The 12,475-nt window shown below is 37.7% G+C and overlaps 2 protein-coding genes across 3 annotated transcripts in view; one reads left to right on the forward strand and one right to left on the reverse strand.

Moving 5' to 3' along the window:
• Positions 1 to 7,055, forward strand: part of adamts7 (a disintegrin-like and metallopeptidase (reprolysin type) with thrombospondin type 1 motif, 7) — a 91,986-nt gene extending 84,931 nt beyond the window's left edge. For both annotated transcript variants that reach the window (XM_086292880.1, XM_086292870.1), the window contains exon 24: positions 1,056 to 7,055. In XM_086292880.1, the coding sequence (XP_086149006.1) occupies positions 1,056 to 1,198 (143 nt within the window). In that variant the 3' untranslated portion in view covers positions 1,199 to 7,055. The remainder of the gene's footprint in view (positions 1 to 1,055) is intronic.
• On the reverse strand, positions 5,719 to 11,472 carry calml4a (calmodulin-like 4a). Its single transcript, XM_086292903.1, has 5 exons — positions 10,453 to 11,472; positions 10,317 to 10,347; positions 9,962 to 10,102; positions 9,391 to 9,579; positions 5,719 to 7,374 (listed from the first exon to the last, which is right to left on the reverse strand). Exons 1-5 carry the CDS (start codon positions 10,453 to 10,455, stop codon positions 7,277 to 7,279), a joined length of 462 nt encoding a protein of 153 aa, XP_086149029.1. The 5' UTR covers positions 10,456 to 11,472; the 3' UTR covers positions 5,719 to 7,276.
• Positions 11,473 to 12,475: the final 1,003 nt, after the last annotated feature.

Below are 12,475 nucleotides of genomic sequence, written 5' to 3' on the forward strand. Positions count from 1 at the left end.
TGGGATATAATTGCCAACTTAACCACATTCAGTCACAAACAATCCCAGTCTTTTATTTTGGGGGCATTTTTAGCCTTTTTTGGACAGGATATAGATATAGAGAGTAGACAGAAACAAAATGTAGGAAATGGTACAAGGGTGCCTTGTGTGAATGTGTGTGTGAATGGGTGGATGACTGGATATGTAAAGTGCTTTGGGGTCCTTAGGGACTAGTAAAGCGCTATATAAATACAGGCCATTTACCATTTACCATTGCTGGTGGATGAAATAAGAATTTCTGACAATATGCACTGGGTCTAGAATATCTAAGGGTCTGGTGCAAGAAGTACTTTAGCACAGTCACAGGAAACTCTTAATTTGTCTAAAACAAATGAAGACAATGCAACAGCAACACTGAGCACTAGAATTAGTGTTAATAAAGGGGCACATGAGTACCGCTGATCAACTATTTCTCCAGCATAAAAAGACCATTAGTTTGGATTGACAACACTGATGTTTTTTTTTAACATTCTTTCAGGATTTATCAGCTTACATCTCAGACACCTCAAAGTCCGATTGTTTTGTGGAAAATGTGATCCCAGTCTTTAAATATATTAGAAATATGCTTACGAAAGCACGGACTAATGCTAGGCAATAATTACATCTGGAGCTGAAAAAAAGTTAATTTTCCTAAGTAGACATAAAGCTGTGTTTTTACTTGAAGTCCCACGTTAGTGTTAAGAGTTGCCTTAATACACTTATTGTGCTTTTGATGCTTAAAAGCAGGCATTTACGAGATCACACGACGCCGCTAGTTGATTTCATCTCCACATTTGTTTTATACTTCTGAGTTCAGAATCGAGGTTAAACTATTTCTCCTGTACTTAAGAACAAATTAAAATTACTGATTCCTTTTATTAATCCCCTTTTGTATCCACTCTGTGTCATTTCAGGGGGTCTTGCTTACTTATATATCAGCTTGTTGAATTGTCAGTAAATGTGACTTTGTGTGTCCCGAATGAGGTCTGTATTTAACCTTTGCGTGTGTGACCTCTGTTTGCTTCTCACCTACACAGGAACAGTCTGTCTCCACGATCGGCTGACATTTCGTTTCTGTCAGACACTTCGATGGCTCGGCCGTTGCCACCTCCCCAACGTACAAGCACAGTGCTGTAAATCCTGCAGCCAGCACTCCCACTTCAGCAGGCCTCGCAGCTAAGGTGCAGCTCACAAGCACACTGATTGTACCACTGAGTGATGTAATCTAATCATCATTAAAAGTCAACAATCTGAGCCCTTTTTCTGAACTACGGACTGGTTATGAATCTTACACACACCTGGACTCTGCATGTTTGTGCTGATGAAATTGAACAAGCAAAGTAGCGAGATTGTAAATATTTGTTTGCTGCACATTTCTTTGTTACATTAGACATGGGAGTATCCAATCAATGTAGCCAGCAGTATGATGCATTTTTAGATATCCGGTTGTTCAGTGATGACGCGACGAATCCTACTTCCGGGTCTAAAGTAGTCTGCGTTTAATATGGCTTTTGTGTTGTTAACATGTTTAATGTTATGTATTTTCTTCTATTTGATCTCAAAAAGCTCCTAAAACAGTCAGTGATCACTGTTGACCTCCCTCGGCTTTTATTACCACTAATCATTTATTTAAGCTCAGTTTTTAAAACCTTAGGATGTAACTACAGCCCAGCCCATGCAGCAGTATATGAATGACTAACCTCGTATTGTGGATGGATTATCTCAGTTGTTCTCCTGGCTGAAGTTTGGTCCTTTTACAGCATCCTGCCATGCGATTACATTTGTTCCTGACCACCGAGAACACTCACGTTAACTTTTATCGAGTGGAAAAAAAGTTAACTTGTTTATATTATGCTAACATAGCTGTGTCGCTAGCGGTCACGTAGCACATCATTATATACCAGCTAGCCAAACTTCAGTAACCCTACAAACGTCACTGCTGTTTAGTTTTCTGTCTTCATTTATGTTGGAAGTGATAACAGAGCTGTACGTTTTAATTTGTTTCCAAAACCCCGCAGTCAGGACATGCTATATTGTATTTAGATAGAAGCTAGCGAGCTAACTCCCTGCTAACTTCTAAATGGTAAATGGTAAATGGCCTGTATTTATATAGCGCTTTTACTAGTCCCTAAGGACCCCAAAGCGCTTTACATATCCAGTCATCCACCCATTCACACACACATTCACACACTGGTGATGGCAAGCTACATTGTAGCCACAGCCACCCTGGGGCGCACTGACAGAGGCGAGGCTGCCGGACACTGGCGCCACCGGGCCCTCTGACCACTACCAGTAGGCAACGGGTGAAGTGTCTTGCCCAAGGACACAACGACCAAGGCTGTCCAAGCTGGGGCTCGAACCGGCAACCTTCCGATTACAAGGCGAACTCCCAACTCTTGAGCCACGATCGCCCCCTCTAACTCCGTTAAATGTCATAAATTCCGTTTTCATGGATGCCTGGATGTTAAACTCAATTGTTACACCTGGTACAGCAGAACGCTGATCATTTTATTACAGATGAAAGACTTTAGACAGTTTTTCAACTCTCAGTAATGCCATGGTGATCGTTTGATATATGGACCTGCAGCGGAGTTTAGACCCAGACACGGCTAGTGACGTCAGACTGAACAACCGGATAGACAAACCACTCATTTATTGTATCTTTATGGCTGGTACAGTGCTTTAATTTTTTGGACAGCAACGGAGACTGTACACGTTAGAACCGACAGGATATAGCTCTCACTGTGGTTTTACATACAGCATGAAGTGGTACAGATGTCATAAAGAAAAAATAAGTGGTGCATATTTTCTAAGTAACAAATAACTGACTGTTTGCAGAGCCCTGTCCCTTAAAGTGTGATTTCAGTTTATTTTAACCAGCTATATTTCTAATTTTTTGTGGGTGTTTTGGCTCTCAGGTTTAGACATGCTATAAATGTGCTCTCCTACCAATGCAGGCTGTTAAAAATTCAGAAATATTTTCATTCTTTTCAAATCCTACACCTTTAACATTTATCATGACTTATGAAGGCCACCGTTGTTTAGTGACCACGCCCCCACTCTCTGCATTTATCTTGCAACTGGTAGTTTTGGTTACATCACAAAATCTGCATTTGATTGTGGTTTTCAGTTAAATGGAAACAAGAGAATGCATATTAGCCTTCAGTTTTTCTGTGGATAGGAAGAAGACAAATAGGTGGGAAAATCCTGAAGGTCATGAAAAAAGATGGCTTACCAAAGACCTGTGCTTGTGTTTTTGGCACTTCTCTTCTGAAGCATGATGAATTTAGTTGATTAAGAGAGTTTACTGAAAACAGAATGTGTCTAAACACCTTTGAAAAGCACTTAAAATCAAGATTAAAAAAATGTCAAAGACTGGTAACATTAAATGCTCTCCTTATAAGCAATAAACCATTCATTATAGCAGTTGCTGCCTTTGATAAAAAGCCCACAGACATGACCCTGATAACAGAGGAACTCGACACATCTGCCAGTTTATTCAGATCAGCCGTTCATAACTGATCAGTGTTGTCCAGAAAAGACTGAAGGAGCTACTTCTGGATTTAGACATGTTGAATGTGGCTGTGTTGTGGCTAGGAGATGTGTGCAACCCAGTAATGTTTACACATGCGAACATGAAAAATGATTTCAATAAAAAGTTAAAGCTAGTCTCTGAAATTCTATTTATAATGACCTTTACCAAAAAATGCTCTCCCTCTGTCAGCACAGAGAAACAGTTGCTGCACTGACAGAATTTGCAAGCGCAATTTGTATTTATTTCCTTTTTTATTTTGGAAAGTCTCAAAAGGATATCGAGCCTTTATTGTGAAAATTTTGTGGAAAATAAATAATCAGATGGCGGTGCATGGCTTTATTTAATTAGCAACTTGCCCACATGAAGTCTCTGCTGCAGTTTATTAAACTAAATCAAAGAATTTTGTTTATATGTTATCCAATCTATGGATACACTACGCTAATCGAGCTAGCTAGCTTTACCTGCAAACATAGTGTTCCTACTGTTCAAATAGGGTCACCTTTGGTTCCAAGATAGCAAATACTCTTCCAAATTTTGACAAGCGAGCAGAGATGTGAAGCTTAGGTTTTATGCTGTGATTATTATACTGTAATCGCTTCGAGGGACAGTTTAAGCAAACTTTTACTTTGTGACTTTAAAGTTACAAAGTAAAATGTAAATTTCAAAAGGAAAAGCTGCAGTCAATACCTGGTGCTTGAGGCCACATAGCCAAAAAAAAACATTGTGTCAGGTATTGGCAGGCCCAGTGCCTTAACTTCTTGAGTACTGGATCATTTGATGTCAACAATAACTCTTGATTAAAATAATGGTCGAATGGAGGGAAATTAAGATAACATAGCACATCATAATACAATAGATTCAGAAGGGTAAATTAGTGGAAGAATCAGTAATATGTGGTATTTTATACTTTTCTAGGTGTTTAATTATTGCCATGTTCTGTTATGAGAATTCATGATAATTACATATTCATTAAAAACTTTCTTCAGAAACTGGAAAGTAACTCAGATTTCTCAGTTCAGTGCCGTCATATATGGTCTTACATATCTAATGATTAAAAACGAATAAGCAAGCTTCTGTAAAGCTATTAAACAAGTGATGATAAGGAGTAAAGGGGAAAAATCACCACATATCTATATCCTTTTGTCAAAAATCACAATAAAAAGACCAAATTACATATGTATGTAGTGTAGCTGAAAAGAATTGTAATACCTAAAATTCTGTCCAGTGAATGCCAAGTTTTTATATATTTGTTATTATCAAAGATTCATACATCATCAGAATGTATGATGACTTTACAATTACAGAGGATTATTGTGTACCCCTGGCTTTTTAGTTGCTTGTTGCTCTGTTTGACACATTTTTAATGTTATTGCACACCACTGTGCAAATGTCTCGATCTACCCCTCATCCTTTTAAAATTTGCTTCCAAACACCTAAACTTTCTTGTAGTGTAGTTTTAGTGTAGTGAGGGATGATTTTTGACAGAATGGAACAAAAAAGGAAGAGATTTGAATGTCCTTCAAGAAGCCTGGAGAACTATTCTTAGAAGACTACTTAAAGAAATGAGAAGGAAGCTTGCCTAAGAGTTCAGTTGAAGAATAAAGGTGCTCATACCAAATATAAAATGTATTAATTGTACAAGAGTACAGGTACAGACTGGCTTTGCCTTATATACTGTATTTCCATGTGTTTGCTGCACCTACGTCCTATTTTCCTAACAAAATATAAAGAAATGAGGCGTTGCTTGAGAAGTTTGCACAGTACTGTAGCATTAACATGTATGCAGTGGCAGATTTACCAACTTGATATCAAGTAAACATGTAAACGTTTTGGTGTTTTGTGCGACTATCAACGAGATTAATGCTGGACTCACTTGTGGTTCAAAGCAGCAGCTTCTTGGGAAATGAAAGAACTCGTAAATTACTTTTGCAGTTACCAAATTTTGGTAACTGCAAAGGCCATTGAAATAGGCCATTGAAATACCTCTGAAGCATGCTGCTGGATTACACATGTAATGATTTTTCTCCTAACTTTGTATAGGGAAAAGTCTTTGCCTGGATCATGACAAAGAGCCAAGGACTGTGACATTTAAGATAAATTTAAGATATAACCATGACGAATGAAGCCTAGATGGTAAACCTGCCAGGTGGTTATTGATGTGTGTAGAAGGGAGCATGTTTCATTTTTTACCAAACAACAGGCTAATGGATGAGGACTCTAATCTGTCTGATTCCAGTAAAGGATGGGACAAAACCACTAAGCACTGACATAAAAGCATTTGGGGCCAATTAACACCACTGAAACATTAGGCCTAGAGACCAGGGTTATTTATATCGCAACTCAAAGTAATGGATATTATGCCTGGCCTACTTTAGGTAGTATTTGGGCATGCTAATGGTAGTTGTTTATCTTGGAGCAGACATAGTATTTTTACAACATTTTGATATGTCATAACAGGGAAGGCACAGGTGAACTCAGGTTACACTTGCATGAAACTCAGACTTTACTAATATATGTTTGATATCAGCCTTGCTGTTACCACTAAGATAAAATGTTCTGTTTTTCACACCTTTGCTCATTTATTCTCATTAGTAGTTCTTCTTATTTTTGAAGGCAAAAACAAGCCAGTACTTCGACATGTACAACCTTTATATTTACAGACAATTTAGATGAGTAAAGAACTTTACATACCTGCCACGTTTAGTTGCATAGTTGTTTTTTATTGTTTTTTATTTTATTTTTAGTTTGTTAGTGATTTATTCCTGTACTTTGTTTTATTTTTAAAGATTCATCTCTGTACATTTAATGAAATTGTTGGTTTCCAATCATAAGATCAACCACTTATGTTGAATGGACATAATGCCACATGTGTAGTAGTCATTAAACACGTTCACACTGAAGCAATCAGATTGTTAAGTAGCATCTTTTCACAGCACTTACACCGTGGTATAATTAACTTTAATGAACCATTAAAGTTTAGCCCATACAATAAATGTGGAGAAAATGGCATTCATTGAATTAGTCTGTGAGTGTTTTGTCATTAAGTATGCATAGTGCTACACTGTGCTAAACGCTACTAATTAAAACGTGTGAAACACAAAGATTTTATGGCTGTAGCCCTTAATAAAAGGAAATATAAATATGAGATGTCACTTATTTAAATAGAATTTTAATAAATGTCAAATGTGAGACAGTTATTTATGCATGTAAGATTTGAGAGGACAGAGAAATTGGAGCTGTCAGAGTTTCTAAATACCAGCAGGAATTACAGTTTATTTTCTTTCATATTCCACAACTTTTACATACAAGCTTGTTGAACAACAACGTGTGAACACTTGAAACTCTCATAAAAGATGAGATTGGTACATACTCACTAGTCAATATTAACACCCAAGGGATAGGATTTAATTGGGTGAAGCGTGGTCAGCTATGGCGCTGAGGATCTAATGGCTTTACACCAGGGTCACATGCTAACACGTACTGTGTAGTGTTCAGTTACAAAGGAGAGTTATGGAAAGAAATTAAAGTATTGTGTATTAATCATAAAATATTCAAGAAATAATCATTGTGAAAAACTTTTGCTGTACCAACAGGCAAATTTAATACAACCGAACTTCATGTGCAAAATGTGACTATGATGTCACCTTCTTGATATTCAGAGTCAGTTTTCCAACGTAGCTTGTTGTCCTGACGTTTGACGTAGTTGTTTTCTTTTTTTAAAAATCAGTAATCAACAGGTGGCAGCGTCAGCATCGCTGTGAACTCTTCGTATTTGACGATCCCATTTGACTTGATGTGTGCCTCTCTGAAGAGGTCGTCCACTACACGAGGAAGATGGAGAAAACATAAGAGCATAAGTGGATAAGCAGCCAAATCGCACCATAAATTATGGTTATAATTGGTGTTATTGCTGTTGCTATTGTGAGATATTTAACAGGGATGAAATAAAGAAAAACAATATTGACTGAAAATAATATTTTGCAACACAACACATTATATTTCAGTCACAAATATTCCCTTCCAGTATTTATCTGTGAGCTGTACTCATACTAGTTTCCTAAGGGTTTATGTCTCTTCATATCATACACCATGGACCCTTGTTGACTTAACTACAAAAGTGTAGTTAAAGATTTTCATTCCAGTACTTTTTCATGTCTTGAAAATGTCCTGAATACTCAAAATGGTTGTCTGTTGTCTCTTCTTTTAGGAAATTGGCATTACTATCTTCTTCAGCAGTTCGGGAATCCAAAAACTTGATAAATGTCTCCCCACTGAGAAGCCTTTTGAGCTTCATTTAACTATAAACAGCTTAATGTACACAGAACCCATCCACAGACTTTGAAATACAGCTTATGTTGCTCTGAGACCCGTCACTGTGTGAATGAGGTGGCTTTGAAAAACTTAAAAATCCACCCTGGAGGTTTAACCAGATATCCGAATCCCAGCAGGAGTCCTTCCATTAAAACTCTCAGCTTGAGGTTCATATTTAACGCTTTACATCTGAAGTGAAACAAAACATCAACAAGAGAATTCACAGTGTCCTTAAATGACAGGAAGTGCAAGGGACTCCGGTGCTTGGGTGCAGGCAAAAATAAAAAGCCTTCTTACTAAGTAAGACATTGTCTGTGATTTAATTAGGCGATACAAAAAGTTGTGACGCTAAATCACTTAAGCTGCATCATATGCCAATCAGTCACAGATTTTAGCTTTTTGTGGAAATTAAAACAAAGCCTGAGGATCAACTATTCAGCAGCTTGTCAGGGGAACAAGTTCAGTACAAAGGTGGTGTCGCCCAGTCCGTCCCCCTGGTGTCACAAAACTTGTGCCCCCTGTTGGATTGACCTGTACGGTCAGACATCTGCCAGGGTTTGACTTCAGCTATGATTTCAAGGTTGAAAAAAAAATTCTATAGAGGTCACAGATGATGTTACACACCTCTGTGCTGTAACCCCTTCAGAGAACAAAGCTTATAAATAGTCCTCAACATATGTCTTTGTTGACATTGCTATTGCTAGGGCTTTACTAGTATTCATAATATTCTGTCGGGTAGTGTTAGTGAAATATTTCACACAATATCTCTCTGATGGGAAAACGAATTGTCGCTTAATCAGCATGCAACACAACAGCAAATGCATTTCCTGACAGGAAGGAGGGAGTGGCCTTTAGGAGCCACGGAGTAAATACCAGGAGAGAAACTATTGTAATTACCTACGAGATTCTGAGCTCAGCTCTAAAGACAAACTTCCTGCGATTAGTCACTTTTTGAGGGGTGGATCAGTTACTGTGTCAAGATGCAGAACACGTGTATCATTAAAGAAATCAACTGTGGAAAACTATCAGGTTCAGAGTTCATTATAAATTCATTTTTTTCTCCTGATTCAACATTTGATATTTACTGCAGTCATAAAGTATTCAGATAAATGGTGGTTTATTGGTGTTTCGATGTTCGATACTGAAGCAAAGAATAAGTTCTTTGTACTTATAGAAATATGGAAATGGTTTATTGGTTATTTCTCTGCAAAGGTGAGAGGTGCATCTCTTTGCATCTTCCTGTGAGCAGGATTAAAACTACCAAAATGAATTTCACAAACTTTGTGGAGAGACAGACCATAGTGGTGTCCTTCCTGTCGTGCAATGCCCTACAAGCTCAGCTATTTGAGCTCAGATCAAAACGTCCTCAAGATATTTATTAGAGACCTTAAGACTCACTTTGGATTATGAAACACTACGTAATCATCTAATATTGGCAGTATTGTTGTGAGGTATCAGTAAAAAGGCTCAGCTGTAGGCCGGTAAAAACGTAACATCTCATTAATTAGAAACCTCACTTGCTCTACCTTCTTTGTTTGTGAGTTTCTCTCCTAACATGGTGAGCTTGGCCCGCAGCTCAGATGCCTCGATGTATCCCTTCTTCTGCTTGTCCGTCATCTTCAAGGCCTCCAGGATTTCCACTTTGGGATCCTCCTGTTGCATCTGTCTGTGCATTATTGACAGGAACGTAGAGAACTCCACCTCAGCAGACTTTTCTGTGAAATCAGGTGGTACATTTTATTTAACCTTGACTTGATGATTAATGTAAGTTTAAAAAGAAAATGCCCTTTGCTCTTGTACTTCTTTAGGCCCTTTGTTATTTTTATTTGCTGTCTTTTCCCTGCATTTCTTAAGGATATATAGTGTTATACTGTATGTAGCACACATTAAGAAGGCTGTAAGAAAAATGTACAAAACCACGAATTTTAAAGCACAAACACCAGTTTATGCTTCAACGGTAGTAGTAAAGACTGTCAGTGCAATTTGAAATTACTGTCATTTAAACGTCACCTCTCAGACTTGTCCCTTATGCTACACCCACAACAAGCTGTTATTCAAAGACAAAAAGACTTTGATTTACTGCATGTTATAGTTTACCAATTTTGTGGACTTGTAGATGTCTCCTGATTTCACCAGGTGTGGGGCTTGTACCCAGGCAGCGCATAACTGTGATCAGGTCATTGTTATTTATCTTGCCGTTTTGATTCTTGTCATACAATGAGAAGCACTCTTTGTACTCTGCAGTGGGGAAAACAAAGTTTTTGAATGACAGTACTTTTTTTCCCCCCTTGTTGTAATTAGTGAGGAGCTTTCACAGTAAATCTTCGGTAAACAGGAATTAATTAGACTAAAAAAGAAGAGAGTTTGGTTGTTTTGTACAAATAAATAATTTCAAACATCAGTAACAGAGTGAAACAGTGATTGACAACATGCACCTGTAGATGAATCTTACCATTGATCTGAGCTTGTGAGAGGAATTTAGCCTGCAAGGTGACAATAGTGTATTTACTTGTTAGGTAAATACAGAAAAATGGTCTGTTGTGTAAGAAAATACACAAAAAGGCTCAATGGAAAATGGAATTTCTTACCATGTCTGAGACTGCTGCGTTTCTGTTCAGGAAGAAGACAGTTTACTGAAGCCTGCGTCACCTGTCCCTCCACCTCTGTTTAAAGTCCAACACCCGTCGTAATTTAATATCTGTTGCTGTGGAAACACAGATATCGGATCCACAGCGCTGCATTGTCCTTCCTCTTACCACCCCTCCCATAAAAGGGACCGCTTACTACTAGACAACTACCATATGTTACCACAGTGACACATCATACAAACGTTGTCTAACATCAAGTTAAAAGCAAGATTTAAAACTCCCAGATAACTTCAGATAAATATCTAAGTGATAGTATGATGTTTTTTGTTTTGTTTTTTAATTTAAAATGCACATTTAAAAAATCCCATTCACCATGGAGCAGTGCTATACAAATCATATTAGAATCCAAATTTTGCAATAACAAACTGTGCAGGAACAAATATTTGCAGACATCTAAACCCACCTGTAATGATGCAAATAAATGTATACATTTATGTATTTTTTCTGGATTTGTGCTGATATTCTGTTTCGCTCCATTAAGATCAAACTACCGTAAAAATTAGAGACTTTTTTTTCTAAGTGAGCAAACATAGAAATTCAGCAGGGGATTAAATATACTTCAGCTTGAGGTTTATATTTAATGCTTTAGTTCTGAAGTGAAACAAAACATCAACAAGAGAATAGTTGATGTTTTGTTGCGTGCGTCAGACTCCGTTTTATCTTTTAAATCCTGTTTAAAAACTCATTTATTCAACATAGCTTTTCCATCTACTGTAGTTAGTGTCCCTATTTTATATTTGGTTCAATTTCTTATTTATGTACTTCATCTTTTAGCTATATCTGTTCTTAGTAACTTTGTTCTTATATTCCCTTTTATTGCTGTATAAATAAACAAATAAAGTTGTATTGTATACCGCCAAAAGTATTCACTCACCCATCCAAATCATTGAATTCAGGTGTTTCAATCACTGCCACAGCCACACGTGTATAAAATCAAGTAACTATGCATGCAGACTGTTTCTACACACATTTGTGAAAGAATGGGTCGCTCTCAGGAGCTTCCAGCATGGTACCGTGACATGATACCTCCTGTGCAACAAGTCCACTCATGAAATTTCCTCTATACTGAATATTCCACAGTCACTGTTAGTGGTATTATAAAAAGAGGAAGCGACTGGAAACAACAGCAACTCCACGAGGAGAGTGAGGTCAACAGATGCTTAGGCACTTAGTGTGCAGTCGATCACGACAGACCTCCAGACTTCATGTAGCCTTTAGATTAGTTCATGAACAGTGTGTAGAGAGCTTCATGGGCTTCCATGGCTGAACAGCTGCATTCAAGCCTTACATCACCATCATAGACAATTTCATGCTCTCAATTACGTAGGAACAGTTTGGGGATGGCACCTTCCTGTTCCAACATGACTGTGCACCAGCGTCCACAAAGACATGGATAAGTGGATAACTTTGGCCTGCACAGAGCCATGGCCTCAACCCAATAGGGGTAAATTAGCCAAGGCTTCTCAGTATCTGACCTCACAAATACACTTCTTTAAGATTGTTCAAAAAGTCCCATTAACACTCCTGAACTTTGTGGAAAGCCTTTCCAGAAGAGTTGAAGCTGTAATAGCTGCAAAGGGTGGGCCAACATCATATTCAAACCCTATGGATTAAAAATGGGATGTCACTGAAATTCAAATTTGAAGGCAGATGAGTGAATACTTTCCACATTTTAAAAAAACAACTATTATTAAGGGGTTTTTTGTTTGCCATGCAACTAAATTTCTATAAATATGCATATTTTAAGATAAAGTAATATACTTATATACTGTAACTACTTCTTTTTATCTTTTCCGACAGTCAAGAGAGGACCATGTGTAACCATAGCACCTGTTTCTTCAGGGGTGTTAAAGATCAATATTACAGCATTCAGCTGTTAATAGACTGGATTCTTTGAGGCTATGCAAGGTCAGCTTTCTCTTTTTCCATTCAGGTTGCTTCGTGGCACCGTCATATGTCAGAT

This window comes from Aulonocara sp. 'chitande type north' Nkhata Bay, linkage group LG1, assembly GCF_057382095.1.
Source record: "Aulonocara sp. 'chitande type north' Nkhata Bay isolate Kocher_YH1m ecotype deep benthic linkage group LG1, A_spYH_male_GT1.1, whole genome shotgun sequence".
Classification (NCBI taxonomy): domain Eukaryota; kingdom Metazoa; phylum Chordata; class Actinopteri; order Cichliformes; family Cichlidae; genus Aulonocara; species Aulonocara sp. 'chitande type north' Nkhata Bay.

Bases quoted from the DNA above. Each gene is read 5' to 3' on its own strand.
- calml4a (XM_086292903.1), bottom strand. The intron at 10,103-10,316 runs GTAAGATTCATC...TCCCCACTGCAG, and splicing joins CTCACAAGCTCAGATCAATG to AGTACAAAGAGTGCTTCTCA. The intron at 7,375-9,390 runs GTAGAGCAAGTG...TTCCTCGTGTAG, and splicing joins GAAACTCACAAACAAAGAAG to TGGACGACCTCTTCAGAGAG.